Genomic DNA, 25387 nt, shown 5'->3' on the forward strand with positions numbered 1-25387 from the left:
CAGTTTTGAGTGTACATCTCCTGGCATTCTGAAAAAATATATATTTTCTGTGTTATTTTCAAAGTATTATTTTATTTTTTAAATTGAAGTATACTTGATTTATAATATTGTGTTTCAGGTGTACAGCAAAGTGATTCAGTTATACGTGTGTGTGTATTCTTTTCCATTAGAGGTTATTACAAGATATTGAATATAGTTCCCTGTGCTATACAGTAAATCCTTGTTGTTTATCTATTTTATATATAGTAGTGTGTTTCTGTTAATCCCATACTCCTAATTTATCTCTCCCCCCCACTTTCCCCCTGGTAACCATACGTTTGTTTTATATGTCTGTGAGTCTGTTTCTGTTTTGTAAATAAGTTCATTTGTATATTTTTTAGATTCCACAAATGAGTGATATCATCTTTGTCTTTCTCTGACTTACTTCACTTAGTATGATAATCTCTGGGTTCATCCATGTCGCTGCAAATGGCATTATTTCTTTTTTAAAAAAAACGTTTATTTTATATTGGAGTATAGTCGATGTACAATGTTGTGTTAGTTTCAGGTGTACAGCAAAGTGATTCAGTTATGCATGTGTCTATTCTTTTTCATATTATTTTCCCATATAGGTTATTACAGAGTATTGAGTAGAGTTCCCTGTACTATACAGTAGGTCCTTGTTGATTATCTATTTTATATATAGCAGTGTGTATGTGTTAATCCCAATCTCCTAAATTACCCCTCCTCTTGCCACCTTTGCCCTTTGGTAACCATAAGGTTGTTTTCTAAGTCTGTGAGTCTTTCTGTTTTGTGAATAAGTTCATTTGTATCATTTTTTTAAAGATTCCACATATAAGTGATATCATATGATACTTGTCTTTCTCTCTCTTACTTCACTTAGTAGGATAATCTCTAGGTCCATCCATGTTGCTGCAAATGGCATTATTTCATTCTTATGACTAATACTCCATTGTACATATATACCACACTGGACGTCATTCTTCCTTCTTTCTTCTCCCTTGTCCATTCAATCACCAAGTCCCAACAGTTCTGCCTCCTAGGTATTGCTTGAAGTTGTTCACTTCTGTTGCACCTTGGGCCAGGGCACTTAATTTCTTCCCTGTCTCTTACCCTACTCCCCTCGAAGCCCCTCTCCATTCTTCAGCTAGAGTGGACCGTTCAAGCTTTTTTTGGGAGCTCACATAAAGCTATGACTTCACCTTACCACCTCTAACCACCACCGCCCAAGACAGTCCCCTCCAGCATCTCAGCTGGTCATTATATCATCCTCTGTCACACTTTTGCACATGCTAGTCCCTCAGCCTAGGACACTGTTCCTTCCACTCCTGCCTCCTCACTTTCTCTGTTACACCTTCCCACCCTCAGCTGCTCCTCTCCTTCTGATGTGCACGTCCCCTCTTCCTCTCCAGGTTGTTCATTTCTGCTCTTCCTTTCCTTGCCCTCTTTCAGCCTGTTCACCATAGCTTTTTTAGTCTTCATCCTAGTGTTTGAGCTCATCCTCTCTCCTTTTTGCATTCCCTGTTGTCTGTGATTCCAAGCCCAGTTCCTCTTTCGCTGCTTCACTAGACTCCCTTAAAGCCTGTTCCTCACACCTGTGTGTCCAGTTCTGCAAACTCTAGCTGTGGTCCCACACCTGCCTTTACCAGGAGGCTTGGAAGGAAGTGGGGACTTACGGGCCACAAAGCCCTTGGAAATTAGAGCCACTGGACCTCCCTTCCTGATAGCTGGACCACAGTTCTGGGGACAGTTGAGCCACCTTGGGGACAGAGATGCTCTCTGTCCCTCCTGATCCCAGAAATGCCAAAAGCATAGTTTCAGCATTGTTCTCCGGATATATTTTTAGGCTGGATGGTGAATGAAACAGGTTCAATATTGCCTTTGCCAATAGAACAATAGAGGGTGGACCCCTAGTGCCCAGAATGAGTTACTGCATGCCCAGGGATTTGGGGTAACTCAAAATTTTATCTGCAGTTTAAGCAATGAGGAGAAAGTAAATGTCTAGGTATGGGTATTTGACAATATTCTTGTTAAGTGATTTTCCTGAGCATAGAGTTTAGAAGGGGGGCCATGAAAAAACAAGCAAATCCCTTGCAAATCATCCTTTCTCTACCCAGGACTTCCTTTGTTTCGGGGGCTGTCCTGTGCAATGTAGGATATTGAGAAGCATTCCTGGCCTCTAATCACTAGATGCCAATAACACACCCTTCCCCACTCCAGTTGTGATGATCACAATTGTCTTCAGATAGTCAGATGTCGCCAGGAGAGGCAAAATCGCCCTCTGTTGAGAACCCTGGCTCTAGCCCAACCTCCCATTCCCTGAAAACCTCTGGAATGCAAGTCATTGTAAACTCCAACATCTGGCCATGACAGGAAATTGAATCAGGGGTATACCATCACCACCTTGATGTCTTCTGAATTGGTGTCATAAATCAATCAGCTTTCTCTCCCCTTTTCTTGCCTCCCTCTTTTCTGCCGACATTACAGGCTGGCCACACTGTCCTTGGACACTGCAAAAGGCAGTTATGGAATTTGATCAGGGGAATGACTGCACAACTATGATTTGACTGAGAAGTAAGACTTCCTGTAATGTTTGTCTCAGTGACTGAGGACAGACACCTGCTCTCAGTCGTCACTTGTTGCACTGCAGCGTCATATGGAACATATTTAAGTTTATAGAAAAAATAAAAGGTTGTCATGTTTTTCTTTGTTCAGGATGAGATAATACGAACACATAACAATGTATAAGTTTCAGATGTACAACCTAAAAACCATGGTTAGACGTCACAGAGTAGGTGGCAATGCATTGCCCATATGTGTGTTGTCAGGCCTGGGGCCTCTTCCATCCATCCTTGTCAAGGAAAGTGCCAGCCCTCTCCTTTCATCAAACACTGTCAGGCCTTTCTTTTTCATTACTTTGACCATTCTTCACACCAGGTTCACACCTAACATTTGTGCGACCCAGGGTAACAATATGAGCTGAAGCCCGATACCATATTTAAAAGTTACTTATCTAATAAACTTAAATATGTTTTGTCTTTCTACTTTGGCAGTATGCCTTGGTCACAATCTGGAAGGCCAGGTTCAAATTTAGGCTTCTCGGTTCTGTACCAGAACATGGTAGTGTGTGGACAGTTGGCTCTTGGCCTGCAGCCAACCCTTCCTTCTCTTTCTGTGCTTGGCCTTGCCCCATGCCGTGGAGGCCCTCTGGGTCTGCCTGTGGGCACCCCAGGCTGAATGTCCCAGCTACACATCTCATGGTGGAGAGTAAATGCGGACTTCGGGTGGGCCTGCCCACCAGGGTTTCCTTGCCCTGACAGAAGGGGCACAGTTGAAGACGCCAGAGTTGGGCCATCTGAAGTGTGGGACAATGTATAGATGGTTCTTTCTAAAAGTCTCCATGTTCTGTTCCTTACCCACCCTTTCCTGAAGTCACTTTTTCAACTGAGACTCGGTATCGAAAAGTAGAGTATTTATAGTGACCTCAGTGAAAAATGAGTCTTTGTCATCTATCATCTATCTATCTACCATCTATCTATTTACTTATTTAGGTAAAAAACATGTAACATAAAATTTACCATTTTATCCATTTTTAAGTGTACTATTCAGTAGTGTTAAGTATATTTACATTGTTGTGAAACAGATCTCCAAAACCTTTTCATCTTGAAAATCTGAAACTCCATACCTATTAAACAACAACTCTTTCCCTTCCCCAGACCCTGGTATCAACCATTCTATTTTCTATGAAGTTGACTACTTTAGATACCCATGTAAGTGGAAAAATACAGTATTTATCTTTTTGTGAATGGCTTTTTCACTTAGCATAATGTTTTCAAGTTTCATCCCCCTTGTAGTCTCTGGCTGGATTTCCTTTGTTGTGAAGGCTGAATAATATTCCATTGTATGTATATCATTCACATTCATTGTTCATCCATTCATCTTTCAATACATATTTGGGTTGCTTCCACCTTTTAGCTATTGTGAATAGTGCTGCTGTGAATATGGTTGTGCAAATCTCTGTGAGACATTGCTTTTAATTCTTCTGGGATATATACACAGAAATGGGATTATTGGATCAGGTGGTAGTTGTATTTTTAATTTTTTGAAAAAACTCCATACTGTTGCACCATTTTACAGTCCCACCAACAGTACACGAGGGGGTTCTCCACATCCTTGCCCACACTTGTTATTTTCTGGTTTTGATAGTAGCCATCCTAATGGGTGTGAGGTTGCACTTCTCCAGTGATTAGTGATGTTGAACATCTTTTCATATCCCTGTTGGGTTGGCCATTTGTACATCATATTTGGAGAAATGTCTATTAAAGTTGCTGATTTTTAAATTAGGTTATTTAATCTTATATCAAAGAAGAATATCCACATGATAGAAAAAGGCTATTCATATACTCTTCCCTTTTCCAACTACCTATCTGTAGTTGAATTTTCTTTACATATTTCAGGCAAAATAACATATTGCCACAGAATAAATGCAAAAGTAGATATGAGAATCCAGCTGCCTTCTATTAAGTCAGATAATGAAGAGATTTGCAAACATGTAAAACAATGCCATTTTTCTCTCATGTTTTTGGAAAATATTTTTCAGTAAAAAATAAAATATTTATGTTAATATTTAATAAATATTTTATTGTTAGTTTTAAGTCAATAAATATTTTTAAAGGAATTAAGTTTTAATTTCTAATACAGAAAATTATAGATATAACCAATATAAACAAAAGCTCTTTGCAGGTCCTCAATAATTTTTAAGAGTAATAAAGGATTTGAGAGACCAACAATTTTGATAAATACTGTGCTTGAAATGTTGAAGAACTGAAGGCAGTTCTTCAAGTAAGCCAAGATTGGTTCAGAAGAAGAAAAATTTTTAGATAAAATGGAAAACAGTATTAATCACTAACAACTTTAATAACGGTCTTTCTAGATGGTGATGGAAAGTGGGGATTGGCTGGTTGGTGGTGACCTTCAGGTGCTGGAGAGAATACGGTGGAATGATGGATTGGACCAATACCGCCTGACACCTCTGGAGCTCAAACAGAAATGTAAAGAAATGAATGCTGGTACGTAGCCTGGCTCTACTGCATTTGTTAATACTCCTAACCCTCCTCTGCTTACAGAATTAAGGATTATCAGCAAACAGCATGTTTATAGTTTTGAAAAGCTGAAAACTTTTATCATCTATTGATATGTCTGTTGATATGGAAACACCTTATAAAGTTGAACTACAGCAATATTATGCAGTAGTTAAAAATATGCACTGATCCAGAAAGATACCCCAAATATATCTATTAAGTAAAAAAAGCAAACTGCAGAACGGTATGTATAGAATAGTTCTGGAAAACAAAATAAAATGTAATAATTGCTTTAAAAACTCAAACCTACTTCTGTGTGTAGCAGAAATCTCTGGCAGCATGTGCACCAAACTGCAGATGACAGTGGCTACCTCTAGGGGTAAAGCGGGACCAAAGGGAAGGGAAGATTTTCACTTTACATATTTTGAAAAAGAGAGAGAAAAAGTAATGATAGGATGATGGATGATTTTTTTTTTTAAGTTATTATTTATTTATTTATTTATTTTTGGTTGTGTTGGGTCTTTGTTTCTGTGCGAGGTCTTTCTCCAGTTGTGGCAAGCAGGGGCCACTCTTCATCATGGTGCGCGGGCCTCTCACTATCGTGGCCTCCCTTGTTGCGGAGCACAGGCTCCAGACGCGCAGGCTCAGTAGCTGTGGCTCACGGGCCCAGCTGCTCCGTGGCGTGTGGGATCTTCCCAGACCAGGGCTCGAACCCGTGTCCCCTGCATTGGCAAGCAGATTCTCAACCACTGCGCCACCAGGGAAGCCCCGATGGATGATTTTTAAATTCAATTTTGGGCTTTTCTGTATTTTCTAAGTTTTCTATGATGGATATACATTAATTTATTTCATAACCAGAAAGAAAAATTAAGGCTCTCAGGAGTTCATCACTAATTGGAGTAGTTTTGAAGATTTCCCTAAAGTGAAGAAATATTTTTATATCTTTAAATTGTTAAACTTTTGCACAGACCCCAGAAAACGTTCCTTATCAATAGTCACTTCCCAGGGAAATGAGGCTGGAGCAGGGTGCAAGAGGACTGATTAATACTGGCCCCTGCCTGAGCCTTGGTTTGTAGGAAAGGTCCTGGCAACAAATGTGTTCATTTCTGAGCCAGGCTCTCCCTTTAGGGCTTCCTACCTTTGTGTCCTATTCCTGTCTAAGCAGTCTGGCACTGGTTGGTACCTTTGGAGTAACACCCCTAAAGATCCAGGTGGATTCTCCAGCCGGTCCTTAAAAGCAAGTGGACGTAACAAGTTCACTGAACAGTAAACACAGCTGCATCTTCTCCTTTCTGTCCTTGCAGACAGCGCATGTCTTTGACCTTGGTGCTTCTGCTTCCCTTTCCCAGATGCAGTGTTTGCATTCCAGTTGCGCAATCCTGTCCACAACGGCCACGCTCTGCTGATGCAGGACACCCGCCGCCGGCTCCTGGAGAGAGGCTACCAGCACCCGGTCCTCCTGCTGCACCCCCTGGGCGGCTGGACCAAGGATGACGACGTGCCCCTGGACTGGCGGATGAAGCAGCACGCGGCCGTGCTCGAGGAGGAGGTTCTGGACCCCAGGTCCACCGTCGTGGCCATCTTCCCATCGCCCATGTTGTATGCGGGCCCCACAGAGGTGCGCAGCTCCCCGGGCTGGGCTGGGGACTCAGGAGTACAGCATCTGATTTTACTTAGAAGAGCCAGTGAGCTTCTGGGATTCTTCTTCATGAGCAGATTCTAAAATCTTCTGGTCTCTTCACTTTATCCAACTTAATTATGTTTCCATATAGTATCTGTGAAAATGCTAGAAACACCAAATCAAACAAACCTGTCACACACTGCCTTTGAGACTGTGGAAGTTGGTATGTGAACGAGGTGGATAATACAGCTTACCTGGGTTACAGGGCAAGATGTATCTAGCCCAGTATATCAGAAGTTCCAGTCACTCTTAAGTGATTCACCATGCTCGGTGAGCTATATTAGAAGGGAGAAGATGTCTTTAAAACCTTAATGTCTCCCTTTCATCATAACACACTGAGCCTATCAAACAGAGACTTTCTGTGTCCCACTGCACCACCAGTGTAGTGGATTTCAACAAGTTTACAGGAACTATGATGAATTGAAAAGGTCTCAGCCCTTTGGAATGCTCCAAACTGAGTTTAATGAATTAATTCTCTTCAACCAGATCAAAGTTCCAGGCCCCTCGCTCTCTTCCCCATCCTTTATATTTCTATCTGAGCTCTAAGGAGGGCAACTTATTTTGAAATCCCAATGCTGTGTCGAAATGGAATCAATGTCTGCATATGAAGGTTAATTAGCTCGTTACTGGCAGTCAGATGGTAAGAGATACTGGAGTTTGTAATTTCCCTTAAACTGTGATTTATTTTGAATAGGGAGGAACTGGGAAGTGAAATCCACATAGTTCTGTGGAACAGTACGATCTGAGTGTTCCCGGTCTGTTAGTCTGGAGAGGTTAGGAAATATAAACTCATGGTCTAAGAGGGAGGAGTCTTATCTTTAAAGCTCCTATATCCTACCCAATATAACCAAAAAGATGACAAGGGCAGGAGTCTTGGACACCTCACTGACTTCCTTGCAGCTATTAGTTGACCCACATCACTGAATTACTTCCAAAGCAGAATAAAGGGGTGTCTCCATAAACAGGGACCCCACAGGATTGGCCGGTGATGACCAGCATGTCCTTTCTGTGATGTTTCCTAGGTCCAATGGCACTGCAGGTCCCGGATGGTTGCAGGGGCCAATTTCTACATTGTGGGCCGGGACCCTGCAGGAATGCCCCACCCTGAGACCAAGAAAGACCTGTATGAACCTACTCATGGGGCCAAGGTCTTGACCATGGCCCCTGGCCTCACCTCTGTGGAAATCATTCCATTCCGAGTGGCTGCCTACAACAAAGCCAAAAAAGCCATGGACTTCTATGACCCAGCAAGGTAGGTTTTCAGAGGAAAATTCTTTAAATCAACATCTGTACAGCTGGAATGATGAGGCAAAATTTCAGAAAGCTCCCCAGTGCATCTCCACATGCTCCTTATTGGAATGAGAGTCCCTTGAAAGCTAAGACCTGGTCTTGCACATTTCGTGTCCCCTGAAGTTGTAGCACAGCCCCTTGCATATAGCAGATGGTCCATGAATATTTCTTTTTTAACATACATTCCTTGAGCATGCACTGAGTGCCTGGCACAGTATGTGAAAGGAAGTAAACACAGAAAAAGATTTCAATGAGCATTTACAGAGCACGCACCACGCTCAGAGCTCACACAAGTAGGCAGAGCTAACAGAAGACGCTTCCCATGAACTGGGTAGGTGTACAGTATTGAATGGGTAGCTGCCATGACTTCCCTTTCTTCTGCCAGTTCCTTTACTGAAGATTTAGTGAATTGCTTATTTTAGAAGATGCAGCATTTTACAGAAAGAAAACAATGTGGTCTCAGAACCCATCCTCCTCCTGGGATCTTTAAGGTAGATGTTACTTACCTACGCTGAGTTCTTTGTTGCTACCCTCTGACAGGCACAATGAGTTTGACTTCATCTCAGGAACTCGTATGAGGAAGCTGGCCCGTGAAGGAGAGAATCCCCCAGATGGCTTCATGGCCCCCAAAGCATGGAAAGTCCTGACAGATTATTACAGGTCCCTGGAGAAGAACAACTAAATGCCCTTCAGCACCAGAGTTTCTTTCTGAAGTGCTCTGTGATTTCTTTTTCTATTTTTGTGATTAGATGCTTTGTATCCAATTGCTTCTCAATGATTGACTTTAAAGTTAATGTTTTATAATGAGGTAAAAATGTTCTCTATAATTTAAAGTCAACATATATATACACACACACACGTGTGTGTGTGTGTGTGTGTGTGTGTGTGTGTGTATAAAGTAAAACTGAAGACCAAACCTTAGCAGGTAAAAGCAATATTATCATTTCAGAATGAAATTTTAGTTGTATTTTCTACTGCATCTGAGCAGTAGGTCCCAGATTTCGTAAAGCTTTGACCATGTGTCTAGTTTACTTGCCAAAAAGTAAAGCATGTCTCCCAGCTTAAGTCTTGCCAACCTGCATTCTCCCATGTCATATACCAGTAGTAAAAGAAATCAGATGGGCAGCCCCTTCTATACAGTTGACAAAAAAAGAAAAAGAAAAGAAAATCTCACCCCAAATGAGGAGTGGCTCATGTCAAGATTCTTGCCAGTATTTCCCTCGTGCCCGTATCCAGCCTTACTGCCCAGTATCTTAGGTGCTGAAGTATGACCTGACTGGAGAAACCAAATGTGTGAAAATGTGAAGTTAATCTCAGAGATCTATGCAACCTAGTTCTGCCACGGAAGTTATATTATCTAAGAAGAAGAGAAGTCTTAATATTTTTCTGTGAATAACATAACTCCAGTTAAACGGTGTCTTTTAATTAAATAGCATACAGGGCTTTGATGAAAAGATTTGCACCCACGCCTCAAACAATCTGGCAATGTTGTGGAGAGTTAATTTTTCTCCTCTTTGCTGTGGTCATTGTGTCTATGGAGAGGCTGCGCCTATTACCTGCAGCGGCATCAGCTGTGACCGAAAACAGTTCAGACCATCAGACTAGCGAGCTGCTGGAACCGGACAAAAACGCAGGAAGCTCCAACCTTTTCATCTTACAGGTGACCAAACTAAGACGATGCACAAGCACAGGCTTCATGAGCTATGAGCACTGTAACAAAAGTGCCAAATTGGCATTTTGGAAGTGCTGGTGGCACTGAACGGGCACCCAGGCCCCTTGACTCCCAGGCTGGTGCTTTGTCTACCCTGTACAACACAGGAGCTGGACCTGGTTTCCCTCAATTGCCTAACAAAACTCCTTGAACAGAGGGCACTTACCAGTCTTCTTGGATGCTGTAAGGTCTGGAGCTTTCTAAACCCAGCTGATTTTATTGCAGTTGAAAAAAATACTTTCCCAAAGACTCATGCTGTTCTGAAACATGCAACCTCTGATGGCTTTACTTTCTGGGAGGCAATCTTGCACCTTCTGCATAATTCCTCGTTACTAAGGAATGTATGAAGAAATAGTACCTTTTGTACATAGGTCTCTCTGGAAGAGACTTAAGACTGGAAAGAGAAAACTGTGATTTTTTTTTCATACTCAGCTTTGTTTTTTTAAATGCTAAACCAAGCTAATGAAAGTTCTTTTGAGAATAAATCACAGTGGCCACAGCAAAGTATGACTATCTTTAATAGCACAGTGCCTATATTCATTTAATCAGAGGTCCTTACTGCCTTTTTAAAAAACAGCATATTTATTGAAAACATGAGACAAGATGTAGGTGCCTTAACCAATGTATTTTGTGATTTTTTAATATATTTAAAACTGCTCTTCTGCTTGAGTACCACTTAGTGCAAATGATTATTTCTATGTACAACTGATGCTTGTTCTTATTTTAATAAATTTCTCAAAATGAAGGCTGAGTCTTTCCTGCATCTCGTATCAAGTGTGCGTTGACATCTGTTGGTTGAAGCCCTTGTGACTTTGTATAATTGGAGAGAACAGCAGCTCTCTTTCAGACCATAATTAAGAGACTGTTTACCCTTGTTCCTGTCATTTTTTAAACTGTGCTCTCGATGTGAATGACACATGGTTTCAGCCAAGCACTACAGTTCCTCAGGGACCTCACCCCAGGATTTTAGTGCATTGGGATCTGACAAACTTTTAAAATTTTTCCTAACTTATTGTTCCCTTTTCTTCAAAGTGCCTCCACAGAGTTTCACCAGCAGGGTTAGAAGTAGTTGTGCTTCTTCCACAACTCCCACGCCTCCACTCACGTCAGCAGTTGCTACTGGTGTATGCAGAAAGGATACCTGTTGCCACCCACACTTTCAGTGGCCTTCAGACAGGCCTGCAGCTTTGGGGCTGTTTCCCTCCTTCAGTCCCTGCCTCTCTTCCGTCCTGAAGGCTTCATGCAAATTTTTGTTCCTGTCCTCACTCCAAACAAAACTGGTGTGATAGCCAGCTCAAAGGTGCCACTTGTTCCCACTTCCTCTTTCTCCCCAGATCCTTACTTGCTGGCACCTGGACAAAGTAGAGCAGGGAATGTGTAAGTACATAAAGATATAAGTGGTGCCAAGGGAGTATGCCATACTGCACAGGGCGGTGCGAAGGGCATATGTGAATCACTCATTCAGATAATGGTGGACTTACAAATCTATCAGCATTTATATCAGGCCACAAGATTCCTTTCCAATCCATCTTCCCTGCAAGAAGAAACAAATCTCAGTGATTTGAGAACAGCAAGTTCATCTTAGTTTCTTCCTCATCTTCCTCCTATTACCTGACTTTTAGGTCTAGCATGGATCGTGAATATACTTTCCTGATAGGTAAGTAATCAGGAAATTAGAGGAGCACCAGAGCAATCAACAATGTGTGAAGGTTTGATAGAACACTTTTGCCTTTGAGATTTGAATGATAAAGGTTTCTATTATTTATGTATATCCCACTACCAATAATGCACAAATTATCAAGAATTAACTATATAGATATTGAAAGAGTAACCACTAATTTTTTCTTCTCCCTAGCATTAATTCTTTGGTCAATATTAGCTATTATTGGGCCACTCATCATACATATTCACCAAATGATTAAAGTGATGTATACAAGCAATTCACTAATACAGTACTCCAAAGGTGCCTATTTTTTTTGCTTATATTGTAATTTTATTGAAATGACTAAAAATAAATGGATCAATGACGAGCTTGGACATTTTAGTCTGATAAAAACCTAGACAAAATAAAATACTTTTTTACGGGGCTAGGAAAGAGTGATGACGCAAAGAACTCTTGACAAACTGAGAAACAAGCCTTTCGTAGGTAAGTCTTGTAGTTCTTCAATGGCTTATCTTTAGTAACGGAGGTAACCTCCCCTACCCGCCAAGCCATTAGCTTTTCCATAGATTTCCTCATTCGGATTAACTGCAGGAAAGACCAGTCTCAATCAGTAAGAAATCTAAATTATAGAATGTTTTAAAAAGTAATACAGTTTTATTACCTTCAAATACATAAGCGACAAACAGAGGGGCACAGCTTTTTAAATGTCATAACATGTATTTGTAATTGTTGGCAGCAATAATACATACTTTTGGTAAAGTTCTTAAATAGGGTTGGCTTGTTTCAGAAACTCAAACCTGCTCTGCACCTATTTTAATAAAACGTTTGTGAAAGCTCTTACATACTGTAATGTATTAAACACACTTATGGGTAAAAAGAAAAATCTTGATTATATTTATTGCATAAGCCTGTTTTCCATAAATAGTTCAAAGGTAAAGTTCAGCTCAGCACAGGTTTAAAAAATAATGGCCTACTTCCATGTAAACAACTCCAATATTGATCTGGTCTTTTAAACTAGTTAAAAGACTGGCATCTATAAATGTATTCACCAAGAAGAGCCTACATTTATGGAAGAAATTAATTCCATCAACCACTAAAGAGGTTGTACCCCAATCCTATCCTCAAATTATAAAAAAAATTATATAAAGTAGCAGATCTTTGGACATTCAAAGTAAACAACCAACGAAAAAGCTTACAGCTTCAAAAGAGCCAAAGAAACACATTTAATAAACAAAAACACCAAGTACCTGGAAGTGTCTATGACTTTACCTAATGGCATGTTTCATAACTTATGCCTATTAAAACAAGTCCAGGGACTTCCCTGGTGGTGCAGTGGTTAAGAATCCGCCTGCCAATGCAGGGGACATGGGTTCAATCCCTGGTCTGGGAAGATCCCACATGCCACGGAGCAACTAAGCCTGTGCGTCCCAACTACAGAGCCTGTGCTCTAGAGCCCATGTGATGCAACTATTGAGCCCACATGCCACAACTACTGAATCCCATGCTCCGCAGCTACTGAGCCCCTGTGCTGCAACCACTGAAGCCCGTGTGCCTAGAGCCCATGCTCCGCAACAAAAGAAGCCACCGCAATGAGAAGGCCGCGCACCGCAACAAAGAGTAGCCTCCACTCGCCGCAACTAGAGAAAGCCTGTGCGCAGCAACGAAGACCCAATGCAGCCAAAAAAAAAAAAAAAAGGCTCCATTCTTGAAGACTCCAATTTAAAAAAAACAAAAACAAGTCCATTTACCAAGGCTGACACCCATCAGTAGCTAAGAAAGTCACCCAGTTTAGAAGTCCTGATGATCAGGTCAGTATTGCTATTGCTAAGGCCCCAAGATGTGGCCGTGTCTCTCAACACGGCCACTGTTGCATCAGTGTGCTGTTTAGTGAAAACTGGGATGGGAACTTAAAGCACATCTATTTCAGCATTTCCATTATTGTACAGATAAGGAAATGGAGGCCCAGAAACGTGAGATGACGACTCTAAGGACGTGATGACCTACAGACATAGTCACTTGCTAGTTCCCGAGGCATTTTCATATGTTTCTTAAAACAATAACAGAAGGTACACATTATGATTTCCATTTACAGATAAGGGAACAGACGCCCACAAAAGTAAAGAGATTTTGCCCAAGGCTACACTGTGCACGCGCTCTCTAGTGCACTCTCTAACATAGAGTTCCACAACTGGGACTGAAACTTATAAAGCTGAAAATGAACTTTACATGACTTATAATAAATCCCTGCACAATTTCTTCTGCTAGAATGTAGAAGGATGCAAAAGACTTTCACTTCCATATAGTAACAAGAAAAGGCCAGACAAAATAAAAATAATACTTTTCCAGGAGACTAGCAAAGAACAGTGGATGCAAGGACTTCATTAACTGACTTCCAGGCAGAAATAAGCCCTTCCGAAATGAGCAGAGAGCCTTGGTACCTTTTTTTTTATACCAGGGTAGACTCCTGAGAATGGATATAGTGTGTGGAAGAGCAGGCCTGCCTTGGATGGAGAGACTTTGCAGCCATGTGGAGAATTCAGCCAACACTCAGACAATAGTGACTGAAATCTGGAAACACATTTAAAAACAAACTGCTAGGCTAGACAAGTCCCCTTCCCTGGATTTTTCAGAGAAAATGGCAGAAGAGGGGTTCAAAGTCTTGTGCATTGCCAGAACCCTGTCAGAAATGAATACGGAGAAAAACCACAAACATCTGAACCTGCACCCAAACCCCTCCCAGCTCAAATACTGCCAAGATCAAAAGGCAACTAACTGCCTGAGAGGGTAGGGGTTGGGCTAAGCCTGGTCTACTCAATCTTGTTAAAGCTACAGCCCAGACTCAGCCTGACTAGACTCTAAGAGAAATGGGAATGATCAGCCCTTCACACTAACTGCCTATCAGAGGAATGGGCTTGTAGTTCCTGGAAATAAAACAAAAACCCATATTATACTTCAGTCTCCACTGTTTTGTTTTACACCTACTATCTGGAACAACATAAATTACAAGTTAAAAAGTGATCACCTGGCTGCAGAGTTGGGCATGCCAAGTAGCAATCCATTATCAAGTGGTAAAGCTTATGGGACTGGACCAAACAGTCCCTAAAGGCCTGTCCACACAAACTGTAATGTATATTGCTCGTATGTCCGGCATGCCCACCTGAGTCATAATACTGCCCTTGGCAGTACTGGCCTCATGTGACCAGCTGGTCATTTACCACTTTCTTGTCTAGCCACGTTCTCCACAATACTCAATTTTCTTTGGATGAAACCCCACTCTCCTTTTGCAGTTGACCAGTAAACCCAGATACAGTTGGCCCTTGAACAACGGAGGGGTTAGGGGTGCCGACTCTCTTCACAGTCAAAAATCCCCAAATAACTTATAGTCGGTCCTCCGTATCCACAGTTCCCCGTATCCGTGGTTCTGAACCTGCAGATTCAACCAACCGCAGACTGTGTAGTACTGTGGTATTTACTACTGAAAAAAGTCTGAGGATAAGTGGACCAATGCAGTTCAAACCTGTGTCATTCAAGGGTCAAGTGTACTTTTGCTCTCAAACCATTTAAGCCAAAGGAGTTCCTGAAGGGTCATTCTCTCAAAGCTCCAGAACTGCCAGGAGGTGATTTTTGACTTGGCTTTGCACACTTCCAGGATTTTGAATCTTGAATGGGGCAATTTAAAGATAAACATCTGGAGTTCATTTAATCCAGTAGAGGAATAAAAGCAAGATTCTTAAGCAATTCCTGTTAAAAAAACTTCTGGAGCTTTCAGAGTTCCTAACCTAAGTCCAGTTCTTCAGCTTCCCTCTGATCTTAAAAAAGCTCCTCATATCCTTCAAATAAATCCTTTATTGCTTAGGTCAGCTAAAGTTGATTGCCTGCAATGGAACCCTAACTGGTACTCTTCACAAGGCTATGACTGTGGCCCGGTAGACAATGCTCATCTCCCTCAGACATGTCTGCAAAAGGACTTTGTTTACTGGATGATATATTACCATCCCCTGTTTGAGTATCTTGGTCATTCTTAGAATTTCTGGAAGCTATGTACCTTCAGGGCAGTGAGGCATACTCCAATGTGTTCTATTCTCAGCTCCAAATCTTGCATGTTGGTAATTATTTCAACGTTTGGCTCTACTTTTAAAACTGAGCTGTCATGATTCACAAACCTGTGTCCTTGATGCATTCCACAGCAGCACTAACATTCACGGAAACTGTATCTCAAAGCAAACAAGCTTTTATCTAAAATTGTTCTCAAGCAGATTTATAACAGTAAATATTAGACAATCACAAAAATATACTCCCAGTTCAGTGTTTTGGTAATGAGACCCTTATGCGGTGTTAGTATTAACAGTGTAAAATTCACACCAGTGTTAACAAAGGAGGTTTTATTTTTACTCACATGCTAAATGGTTTTTTTAAGGTTTGATCTCATTTGCTTTTGGCATCTGTGCTATGCAGGCATACCTTGGAGATATTGTGGGTTTGGTTCCAGACCACTGCAATAAAGCAAATCTCTCAGTAGAGCAAGTCACACAAATTTTTTGGTTTCCCAGTATACATAAAAGTTATGTTTACACTGTACTGTAGTCTGTTGAGTATATAACAGCATCATGTCTAAAAAAACAATGTACATACCTTAAAAAATACTTTGTTGCTAAAAATGCTAACCATCATCTGACAATGCAGGGTTGCCACAAACCTTCAATTTGTTTAAAAAAAAAAAGAAAAGCACTATTTGTGAAGCACAATAAAACAATGTGTATACCCTTACATCTTTTCCTCAATACAATTTCATGAACATGATGACCTGGACAGAATTTTCACCTATACATGTACATAGAGCTGTAACTTTTGACAACATGGATGGACTGAGAGATTATCATATTAAGTGAAGTCAGACAGAGAAAGACAAATATATCACTTCTATGTAGAATCTAAAAAACAAATGATACAAATGAACTTATTTACGAAACAGAAACTGACACACAGACAGAGAAAACAAACTTACAGTTACCAAAGGGGAAAGGGTGGGGGGAGGGATAAATCAGGAGTTTGAGATTAACATATACACACTATATATAAAATAAACAACAAGAACCTACTGTAATGGAATATTACGCAGCCATAAAAAGAAATGAAACTGAGTTATTTGTAGTGAGGTGGATGGACCTAGAGTCTGTCATACAGAGTGAAGTAAGTCAGAAAGAGAAAAATAAATACCGTATGCTAACACATATATATGGAATCTAAAAATAAAAAATAAAAAAAAGGTTATGAAGAACGTAGGGGCAGGACAGGAATAAAGACACAGACGTAGAGAATGGACTTGAGGACACAGGGAGGGGGAAGGGTAAGCTGGGATGAAGTGAGAGAGTGCATGGACTTATATATACTACCAAACGTAAAATGGATAGCTAATGGGAAGCAGCCGCATAGCACAGGGAGATCAGCTCGGTGCTTTGTGACCACCTAGAGGGGTGGGATAGGGAGGGTGGCAGGGAGACGCAAGAGGGAGGAGATATGGGGATATATGTATATGTGTAGCTGATTCACTTTGTTATAAAGCAGAAACTAACACACCACTGTAAAGCAATTATACTCCAATAAAGATGTTAAAAAAAGAAAAGAAAAAAAAAAAGAAAAGAACCTACTGTATAGCACAGGGAACTATATTCAAAATCTTATAATAACCTATAATGGAAAAGAATCTGAAAAAGATTTTATATATATATAAAATACATAAATATATAAAAAAGATTTATATATATTTATATACACACACACACACACACATATATCTATATCTGAGTCACTTTGCTGTACACCTGAAACTAACACAACATTGCACATCAACTATACTTCAATTAAAAAGAGAGAGAGAGAGAGCTGTAACTTTTGAGATGATTAGGGAACTCTATCTTTGATAACTAAATTTATAACAATTTCAGTAATGAAGGCTCTCTAAATATTCTGTCAGCTCTAAATGGAATGATTCTATGGCTTTATTTGAGGCTTCCAGTTGGTGCTGGGATTTTAGTCATGCAGGATATATGCTTAGCGTATCAGAATTCTATTCAATATTCTGACATTGACCTTAAGAGAAGCTAAAAAGAGAACTATAAAATATACATCATCGAATTCATTTCCTTTATCCAGAAGAAGATGTAACATTTGTCCACAAACAAAACAATTCTAGTTTAAAAAAGAAAAATTCCTACCAATGAAATTCCTACCATTTTTATTTAGGCACACTCAAAGCTTGAGACATCCTCGACTCAAAACCTTCAAGTTATAGCTACTAAGTAATGTTAGGTTATTGTGGTCATATAGAATATTTACATTACTCCAATCCAGCTATTGATAACACAGTGAGTTCTGCATCACCCTGCAGGTGCAGGGTTGAATGAGAAAGGAGATAAATTGGAAAGGAGATACTGAATTGACTGAAATATTGAGTTTCTAAACTCTATTTTAAAAAGGCCAGGGAATAGTTTGAAACACATCAGACTTACCAGATGTCTTCCAACAATGAGGCTTTTAGAGAAACATCACAGGTGATCATTTCATCTCAATCCCTAGAGTAGAGATCTAGGGATCATGGAAATAGTTTAAGCATGGAGAATGCTTAAAAATTGAGCCTGGTCAAACAGATGTGTACATCAGTGTGTAAAAGCAATAAAATAATGTGACAGCAAACATCTGAACAGTACTATGGAAGGCACTACGCTACGTGCCTTACATACATCATCTCATTACACACCCTATAAGATGAGTGCCGCTGTCACTCCATTTTATAAATGAGGAACTGAGTCTCATTAAGTTACGTGTCTAGTCCAACTATACACAGTTAATTAATAGGGAGCCTGGATTTAAACTCAGGCAGTCTAACTCTAGATCCAGTACTTTTAACTGTTAGCCAAAATGAAATACCTTAGAACCTAGAATCCAATGCATGCCAAAAGCTTACATCAAATATGTCTACAGCAAAGGATATATTATATAACACTAAATGTTCCTTAAAATCATATAGTAAAGTTTCCTCAATTACTTTAAGATATTAAGATGCCTAGATGAGCCATGTGTTGTTGGCTTTAGTGTATTTCTCTAACTTCATTTGATGATTCAAACTATGATAAATTTAACTACTACTATCGGATATTCTGAATTTAAAAGAAGACAAAAAGAAAGGACATGAAGAGAGATATGTCACTCCTATTTTTGATCAGTATGCCATCAGATTAAAATTAAATGACTACTGAAATTCATACTAAAACAAAATAATGGTTATATACTAGAATGTATGCTATAAAAGTTACACGGCAAGACGAAAACAGTCCAAGGGCAAGTTTTATAAACCAAAACAACCCCAGAAAATTTTACATAACTGAAAAAGACAAAGGAGTAAGTAGAGAAAACTCAATTAAGAGGGACCTCTTTATTACATACTTATAAAATAATAGTATAATATAGTTATTAAAAATGGAGACGAAATATTTTATTTTTGGTATCTTATGTTTTGCATTCAATTTTTCAATCATCTTCACAATTTTTCAAAACTTGAACCTCTACCCCACCCACCATTCAAAGAACAAATGAAGAACAAACTATCCAATGGGTTCTAGTGAGAGACTTATTATCAAAGAAATTAATCCAGTAGCTCATGAATTAAGATTGAGAATTTTCAAAGAAATACAATAAAAACAAAAATTCAGAAGGCACCTCAAGATCATATTGTGCCATTTTCCTCATGCTGTATGTTTAAGTGCCTATAACAGAATTCTGGCTAATGAAATTTTGGACAAAAAAAGTGTCATATTTTGTGCACACAGCATCAAATGACTACAGATACAATATGGGGATTCTGCTGTGCATATCTGTACTAAGTAGGGCATAATTTATAATATGCTAAGAAAAAAAACTAAAATTACAAAATGGGTATTTTTAGCACATTTAGTAACAGCTAGTTGTTTTAAACTATCATTTCATTTTTGATGACCAAATTATATGTGACCATAATTAAAGAACATATAATTTTAAAATAATACTAATAAACCATGGTTACAACAGAACTGTTACATTAAATGAAAAAAGGAAAGTCACATACATGTACTGAATGGCACTGAGGTTTTTCAAAGCCATTCTTCTGAAAGGCTTTCAGTCCACCTTCACATGTATCAATTAAAAAAATGTCTCTACTCAGTGTGCTTGCAGAGGAGATGAAGTCAGTTCTGGTCACCCAAGGGGCTGACAAGCACTCAGTGCGGACCGCTGAGCAAGTCTTTTATCTGACTACCCTGACAACCATAACTGAGCCACATCTAAGCCTCTGATGCGGTGACTCCAACTTCAGCTGCAGAGAAACACTCACCTCAGAAAACACAAAAAAACACAAACAACAACTGAAACAAGTGACAACTAGAAATGGCTGAATCACTGTACCTTTTAGACACAACCATTAACCTTAGTTTTGAGATATGCTATTTGGTACTTTTTGATTCAGTAGTTGGAGTAAAAAAAAGTTTCTGTATTCAAACCTATTTACAGAATGTCAATATAAAATGTGTGAATATATACATTTAATATACACACATGCACGCACGCACACACACACACACACACACACACACACTCACATATCTAGAAACCAGCACTTAGCCAAGTCCCCAATTCTCACTAATGACTCAGTAAATCATTTGTTACTTTAAGACCAGCTTAGATGCTATAAGGCTGCAACATATGGCTAAAGAGGTCAAACACAAGCACCCACACTCAGACTAATTAAATTGTTCCTCCTCATGATTTTCCACAAGTAGTAATACCATTTATATAACAACTATATCTCAATAACTTAGAATTCAGAGTATAAAACCAGTGTCATGAACATGTAACTCCCTCACTGTTTAAAGAACACTCCTCCTTCTGTTCTATTTCCACTAATGGTAAGAGGGCACACCAAACTGGATCACATTGAACTGTACAAATTATCTTTACTCTCAATCTAAACAAACGTGTGTTAAAACATTCTGAAATGCTGCATCCTTTGATTTCTTCATCTTTTCAATTGCCCGATGCAGGTCCTGTTGTTGCACAGGTCGAATTTCATCTTCATCATGGCTAAAATGCAAGAAAAAAAACCCACCAAATATTCAAATAATTTTAGAATACATCTCCCTAAAATATTTTACCAAGACTAAAAAATGAAGTCTCTTACCCATTCAAGTCCCCAAAGACAACCACAATTTACAGCTTCACGTGAATTCTTCCAAGGAATTAATCTATGCATATAAATGTCTTAAGAGGTTTTTAAAAAGCACTTACCAGCAAGAGGTAGGAAGCTAAAATGGCTGGCTATAAACATTATAGCTTGGTAACTAAAATCAAATACTTCACACTAAGAATATAAAGGTGTGAAAGTTGATCTAAATGGGATTATAATTCTAATCAAGGATTCAAAAGTTATTCCCATGAAAACTGGAATTAAAGAGTAGCAGTCTTAGGTATATAATATTCATGCATGTGTTTAGCTTTTGATAAAATAAACTGAAAATAAAATTCATTCCTACTAATAAAAACCAACTACTCTAAGTCCTCCCCACTTCAATAAGGAGAAAAATATGATCCAATATATAATGTCTCCTTTGTAACTTATAAACACTTAGGAAAAATAATTCAAGGAAAAAGTTATGATAACTTAAGTCCATTACCCAGACTTTTCGCATTGAAATATAACATTTTCAGGGCTTTAAGGACAGCAGAAAAACAGAATTTTCATTAAAATAATTGATTTAAGTAAAATTTATTCATAGCGGTTTTTTTTCTCCTCTTAATATATGCAAGAATAAAAATCTTCAGAAGATAAGATTCTTGGCTACAGAGGTCAAAAGTATTCCCAATTTTAGTGCTAGAGTAGCTGGATTAATCTGGCAACAAATAAATGGAGTGACCCTCTCCACGAAGGGGCCCAAGGGAACACTAAAGATAGGTCCAGAACCAGTGCAGGCACAGCTCCAAGTTAACAGGGTAGCTTTCATGCAAACCTTTCTATACCGAGAGAAACCTTTTTTGGCAAAGCTTGCTAGGCAATACAATGTAATTAAACACATGAATAAGACAGGCAAATCCAGGTCACTTGGAATGAAAGCCTCAGGGGATGAAGAAGGGAGACTGAGAAACAATGGGGCAAGAGGTAGAGAACTCATTCGACACAAGCCCCCAAAGTACACTGGTTTGCTAAGAGTCACGTTAGAAGGTTGATATTTTGAACAGGGGCTTAGAAATGCAGTGTTACACTGGTTCAGGGCAAGTGGCCTTATGGGAAACACAGGACTTCTGTTCATCAGAGCTGCATTATTCCATATTCCAGTTCACTAATACAGCTGGTACAAGATTGGTTTCTCAAGCTCAAGATACTTTGAAACTGGTTTCAAGTTTGCTGCAGTGACAAATGACTTCTTTTTTAGTAAATACATTATTAACAAGTTGAAGTCTAGTGCACAGCAACGTCCCCATAAATGTGAAATTTCTGGAAGACAAGGCACTCATTTCCATAATGTAAAAATTTAAAATACAAAAGCAATCCAGGGATACCAGAGCAGCTGTTTTCCTGGTAGAGATGGGTAAGCTTAAGTTTGTCAGCTTTCTGTAACCCAGTTCATGGATTTCCAGTAGAAATTCAGCTTTTACTTCTTTCTCTTCATTTCAGATGCTTCCCCAAACCACCCTCCCTTGCAAATTCATTTCCAGAATTCTCCTTCAGAAAAAAGGCAATAAATAACGTTAGGGGAATTTTAAATTCCAATTTACCTTTTTATTCCATAAGCAGAGTTGGTATTATAAAGCAAAATAAAAGAAACTATCCCAAAAGCTCTAAAAGGGTTTGACAAATACTAAGAGATCAACTCTAAATACACATACCTGTCTTCTGATGTAGAATTAACATATTCCCTGACACAGAGGAGGGCAGCGTCTCGGCACATCTCCTTTAGGTCACTTCCTGAAAACCCATCAGTTTCCTGGGCAACTTCCAGCAGGTCCACATGCCTATCCACCTTAAACAAATGTAAAACATGCTTTAAAAAAAATGTAAAATATACTGCAAAAGATATATCCAAACATTCTTAGAATTAAAGAAAGTTAAGCATATTGGAACAGCATGGAAGGAGAATCAATAGATAGTATTTTCAGTCTCTAGAAGTTTTCTTTTTTTAACCATAAAAGCTTAAAATTTGAAATCTAATTTTCAGTAATTGTCATTATGATCAAAACATAAATAAGTCTTACTAGATATATCACAGAGTGATGGGGAAGAATAGGCATTCGAATATTGCTGGATTGACTTTGGTGCCTCTTAGGAAGGTCCCACTTTGACACTTTTTTATAATATAGTCAACATACTTGGCAAATAGCCTGTATCATTAAGTCCTGAGACCTGATTTTTGTAATATTATGATATTACAAAAATCATATTCTACTAAAATATTCTAACCCTCATTTTAATGCTTTGATATTCTACTACCTCAACACTAATTCAGCACCTATGGTTTTGCTCCCCAACCTAAGCTTATACATTCAAGCCAATTAAGTGATCCTCCTGGGCACATAACAGACTTGGGATACTTAAAAGCTGATATGTAGCTTAAGAAGAGAAAATGAGAAAGAAAAAAATTAATTATAGTAACTAACATGTATTAAATGATTCTTATATATCATTCGCTGTATTAAGTACTTTACATGGAGTATTCTCATTTAATCCTGACAGGGAAGTATTCTCATTTTCCTTTTCAGAAAATAGTAAAATCTGCAGAGGTTAAATAAATTGCCCAAGTTCACACCATTGCCAGAGCCAGGATTTGAACACAATGCGGTAAAGATCCAGCTGTATTTTTTTCCCCCATATAGCTAACCGTTCGTCTTAACATTTATTTTCCCCAAGTTGACTGGAAATGCCATCTTCATTTGTTACTAAATTCCCATTTGTCTTTGTGGAAGACCCCGTGTAACTCTACACAAGGACAAGAGACTTGGAGGTAAGACAACATGGGATGTACTGTTAACTCTGCAACTGTGACCTCACATGACAGGGTTCTCAGTCCTAAATGTGGAGGTTAAATAAAGAGAAATCACATATTCTTTGATAAAAAGGAAACTGCACCCAGAAGGTAGGTGTGGAACAGGCAAGGAAAATGGTAAGCTACATATAGATAAATCTAAGCTTTAATATATAAAAACAGTAATAATAATCATTTAGTTTGGGGTAAAGAACTAAGTAGCACTAAAAGAGAATGTGTAACTTCCAAATGACTAGAGGAAGAGGGAAACAGGAATGAAGAACACAAGAGCAACACTGAAGAACGAAGGACTGGTGGGGAGGTGAGGGAACTGGAGGGGGAAAGGGGAAGGTGTGGGCAGGGGGTGGGTGGGGGGAGTCCAGGGAGGAAAAAAAAAGCATAATACATGGAAAGCACTAAAATAAAAGAGAACAAATGCAAATTTATCAGTAATCACCACACACACAAACAGAAATCATTACATAATGATAAAAAATAATTCACCAGAAAAATATAACAAATGGACAAACCCGCAACAATACTGGGAGATTTGTAACAATACTGCGGATATAAGACGATAAGTTCCTAGGGCTAGTTATAGTTAGAATCTGTGATCTAATGGACAAACATAAAAGCTGACACACTGATTACAGGAATTCTGTATAATCTGGATATTAGTCCTTTGTTGGTTATAGGGTTGCAAATGTTTTCCCTGTGACCTGTTCTTGCACTTTGTTCACTGTATCTTGTCATACTTCAAGAAGCCTTAAGTCTGATTACAGTCAGACTTTTCTATTCTCTTTGTAGTTTAAACTTTTTTGTGTGCCTCAGAAACTCACGTGTATATAGGAAATCAGACGTATACGAGGACCTAATTTCTCTATAGTTTGTAACAGTGAAAGAGAAAAAATAACCTGCACCTGTACCTGTATTATGTATCTACCTACCCACACACGTTTATGGAAATGCACACAACGAAGTTCAGGATAGTGCTGAGAGCTCTCTACAGCAGGCTACCAAGGATGGCGTGGGGTGAGGGAGCGGGGGAGGGGTTGACATGAAGCAAAATATACTAGGGTCACCTTTTAAATCCAGGTGCTAGATTTAAAGTTATTTGTGTATATGTCTAAAATAAAAGACCTTCCAAATTATTCTCCGAGATGTTAAAAATTAGTCCTCCTCCCTCAAACAATCAACACCTCCACCCTATCCTTTGCCTTCTCCTTTGCTGGCCCACACTATGTTCTAACCACTCACAAATCTTGTGCATGACAGGGTGATAAAGTCACAAAGATGAACAAAACAAGTATAAGAAAAGAATAAATAGAAAATTCCAGTCATTGGGGGAGAAAGATTAGTAAACAGAGATAGCATTCCATAACGGTTAAGAGAAAGGCTCCATCACTACTTTGCTATGTAAACCTGAGTAACTCATTATATAACTTTCTCTGGATTTCAGTTTCCAGAGAAGTGTAAAAGAGTACTAATATGTACTGCTTAGATGAATTGAGGATTAAATAAAATGATGTGTATCTTACCACAATGCTTGGCACACAGCAAGCACTCTAAAAGTAGCCCTTTTTATTTTAAGATAATGGCTCTAGATAAACCGTGAAATAATGAGAATTATTTTTATTAGGCAAGTATGAAGGCAATTCCCAAGTTAAAAAAAGGTTTTGAGTACTGGGAGCAAAATAGGAATAAATTAATGAACGTCCAAAATAGCTTGAAAGAATAGCACTTATTTGTGTGCGGTTATTCACTATATCTGCCATTGACTGTACACTGCATAATAATCAAAGCATTTTACATATATTATTTAATTTAAATTCACAAACCGACTCTATGAGATTGTTGGCATTATCTCCGATTTCCAAGTGAGAAAATGAGGCACAGAGATGCTAACAATATTTGCTC

General features: G+C 39.0%; 2 protein-coding genes across 5 annotated transcripts in view; one reads left to right on the top strand and one right to left on the bottom strand.

Annotated features, from left to right (window-relative positions):
• Positions 1-10508, top strand: part of PAPSS2 (3'-phosphoadenosine 5'-phosphosulfate synthase 2) — a 79313-nt gene extending 68805 nt beyond the window's left edge. Inside the window, exons 10-14 of one of the 2 annotated variants that reach the window (XM_082339474.1) lie at positions 3717-3770; positions 4934-5069; positions 6431-6699; positions 7785-8014; positions 8593-10508. In XM_082339474.1, the coding sequence (XP_082195600.1) occupies positions 3717-3770; positions 4934-5069; positions 6431-6699; positions 7785-8014; positions 8593-8734 (831 nt within the window). In that variant the 3' untranslated portion in view covers positions 8735-10508. The remainder of the gene's footprint in view (positions 1-3716; positions 3771-4933; positions 5070-6430; positions 6700-7784; positions 8015-8592) is intronic. The other variant, XM_082339475.1, reaches the window with a different exon arrangement.
• An 8317-nt stretch (positions 10509-18825) lies between these two features.
• ATAD1 (ATPase family AAA domain containing 1) overlaps positions 18826-25387 on the bottom strand; it is a 55823-nt gene continuing 49261 nt past the window's right edge. For all 3 annotated transcript variants that reach the window (XM_082339586.1, XM_082339585.1, XM_082339587.1), the window contains 2 exons: positions 22338-22471; positions 18826-20537 (listed from right to left, as the gene is read on the bottom strand). In XM_082339586.1, the coding sequence (XP_082195712.1) occupies positions 20417-20537; positions 22338-22471 (255 nt within the window). In that variant the 3' untranslated portion in view covers positions 18826-20416. The remainder of the gene's footprint in view (positions 20538-22337; positions 22472-25387) is intronic.

Source organism: Balaenoptera borealis (assembly GCF_965194805.1).
Source record: "Balaenoptera borealis genome assembly, chromosome: 10".
NCBI lineage: Eukaryota > Metazoa > Chordata > Mammalia > Artiodactyla > Balaenopteridae > Balaenoptera > Balaenoptera borealis.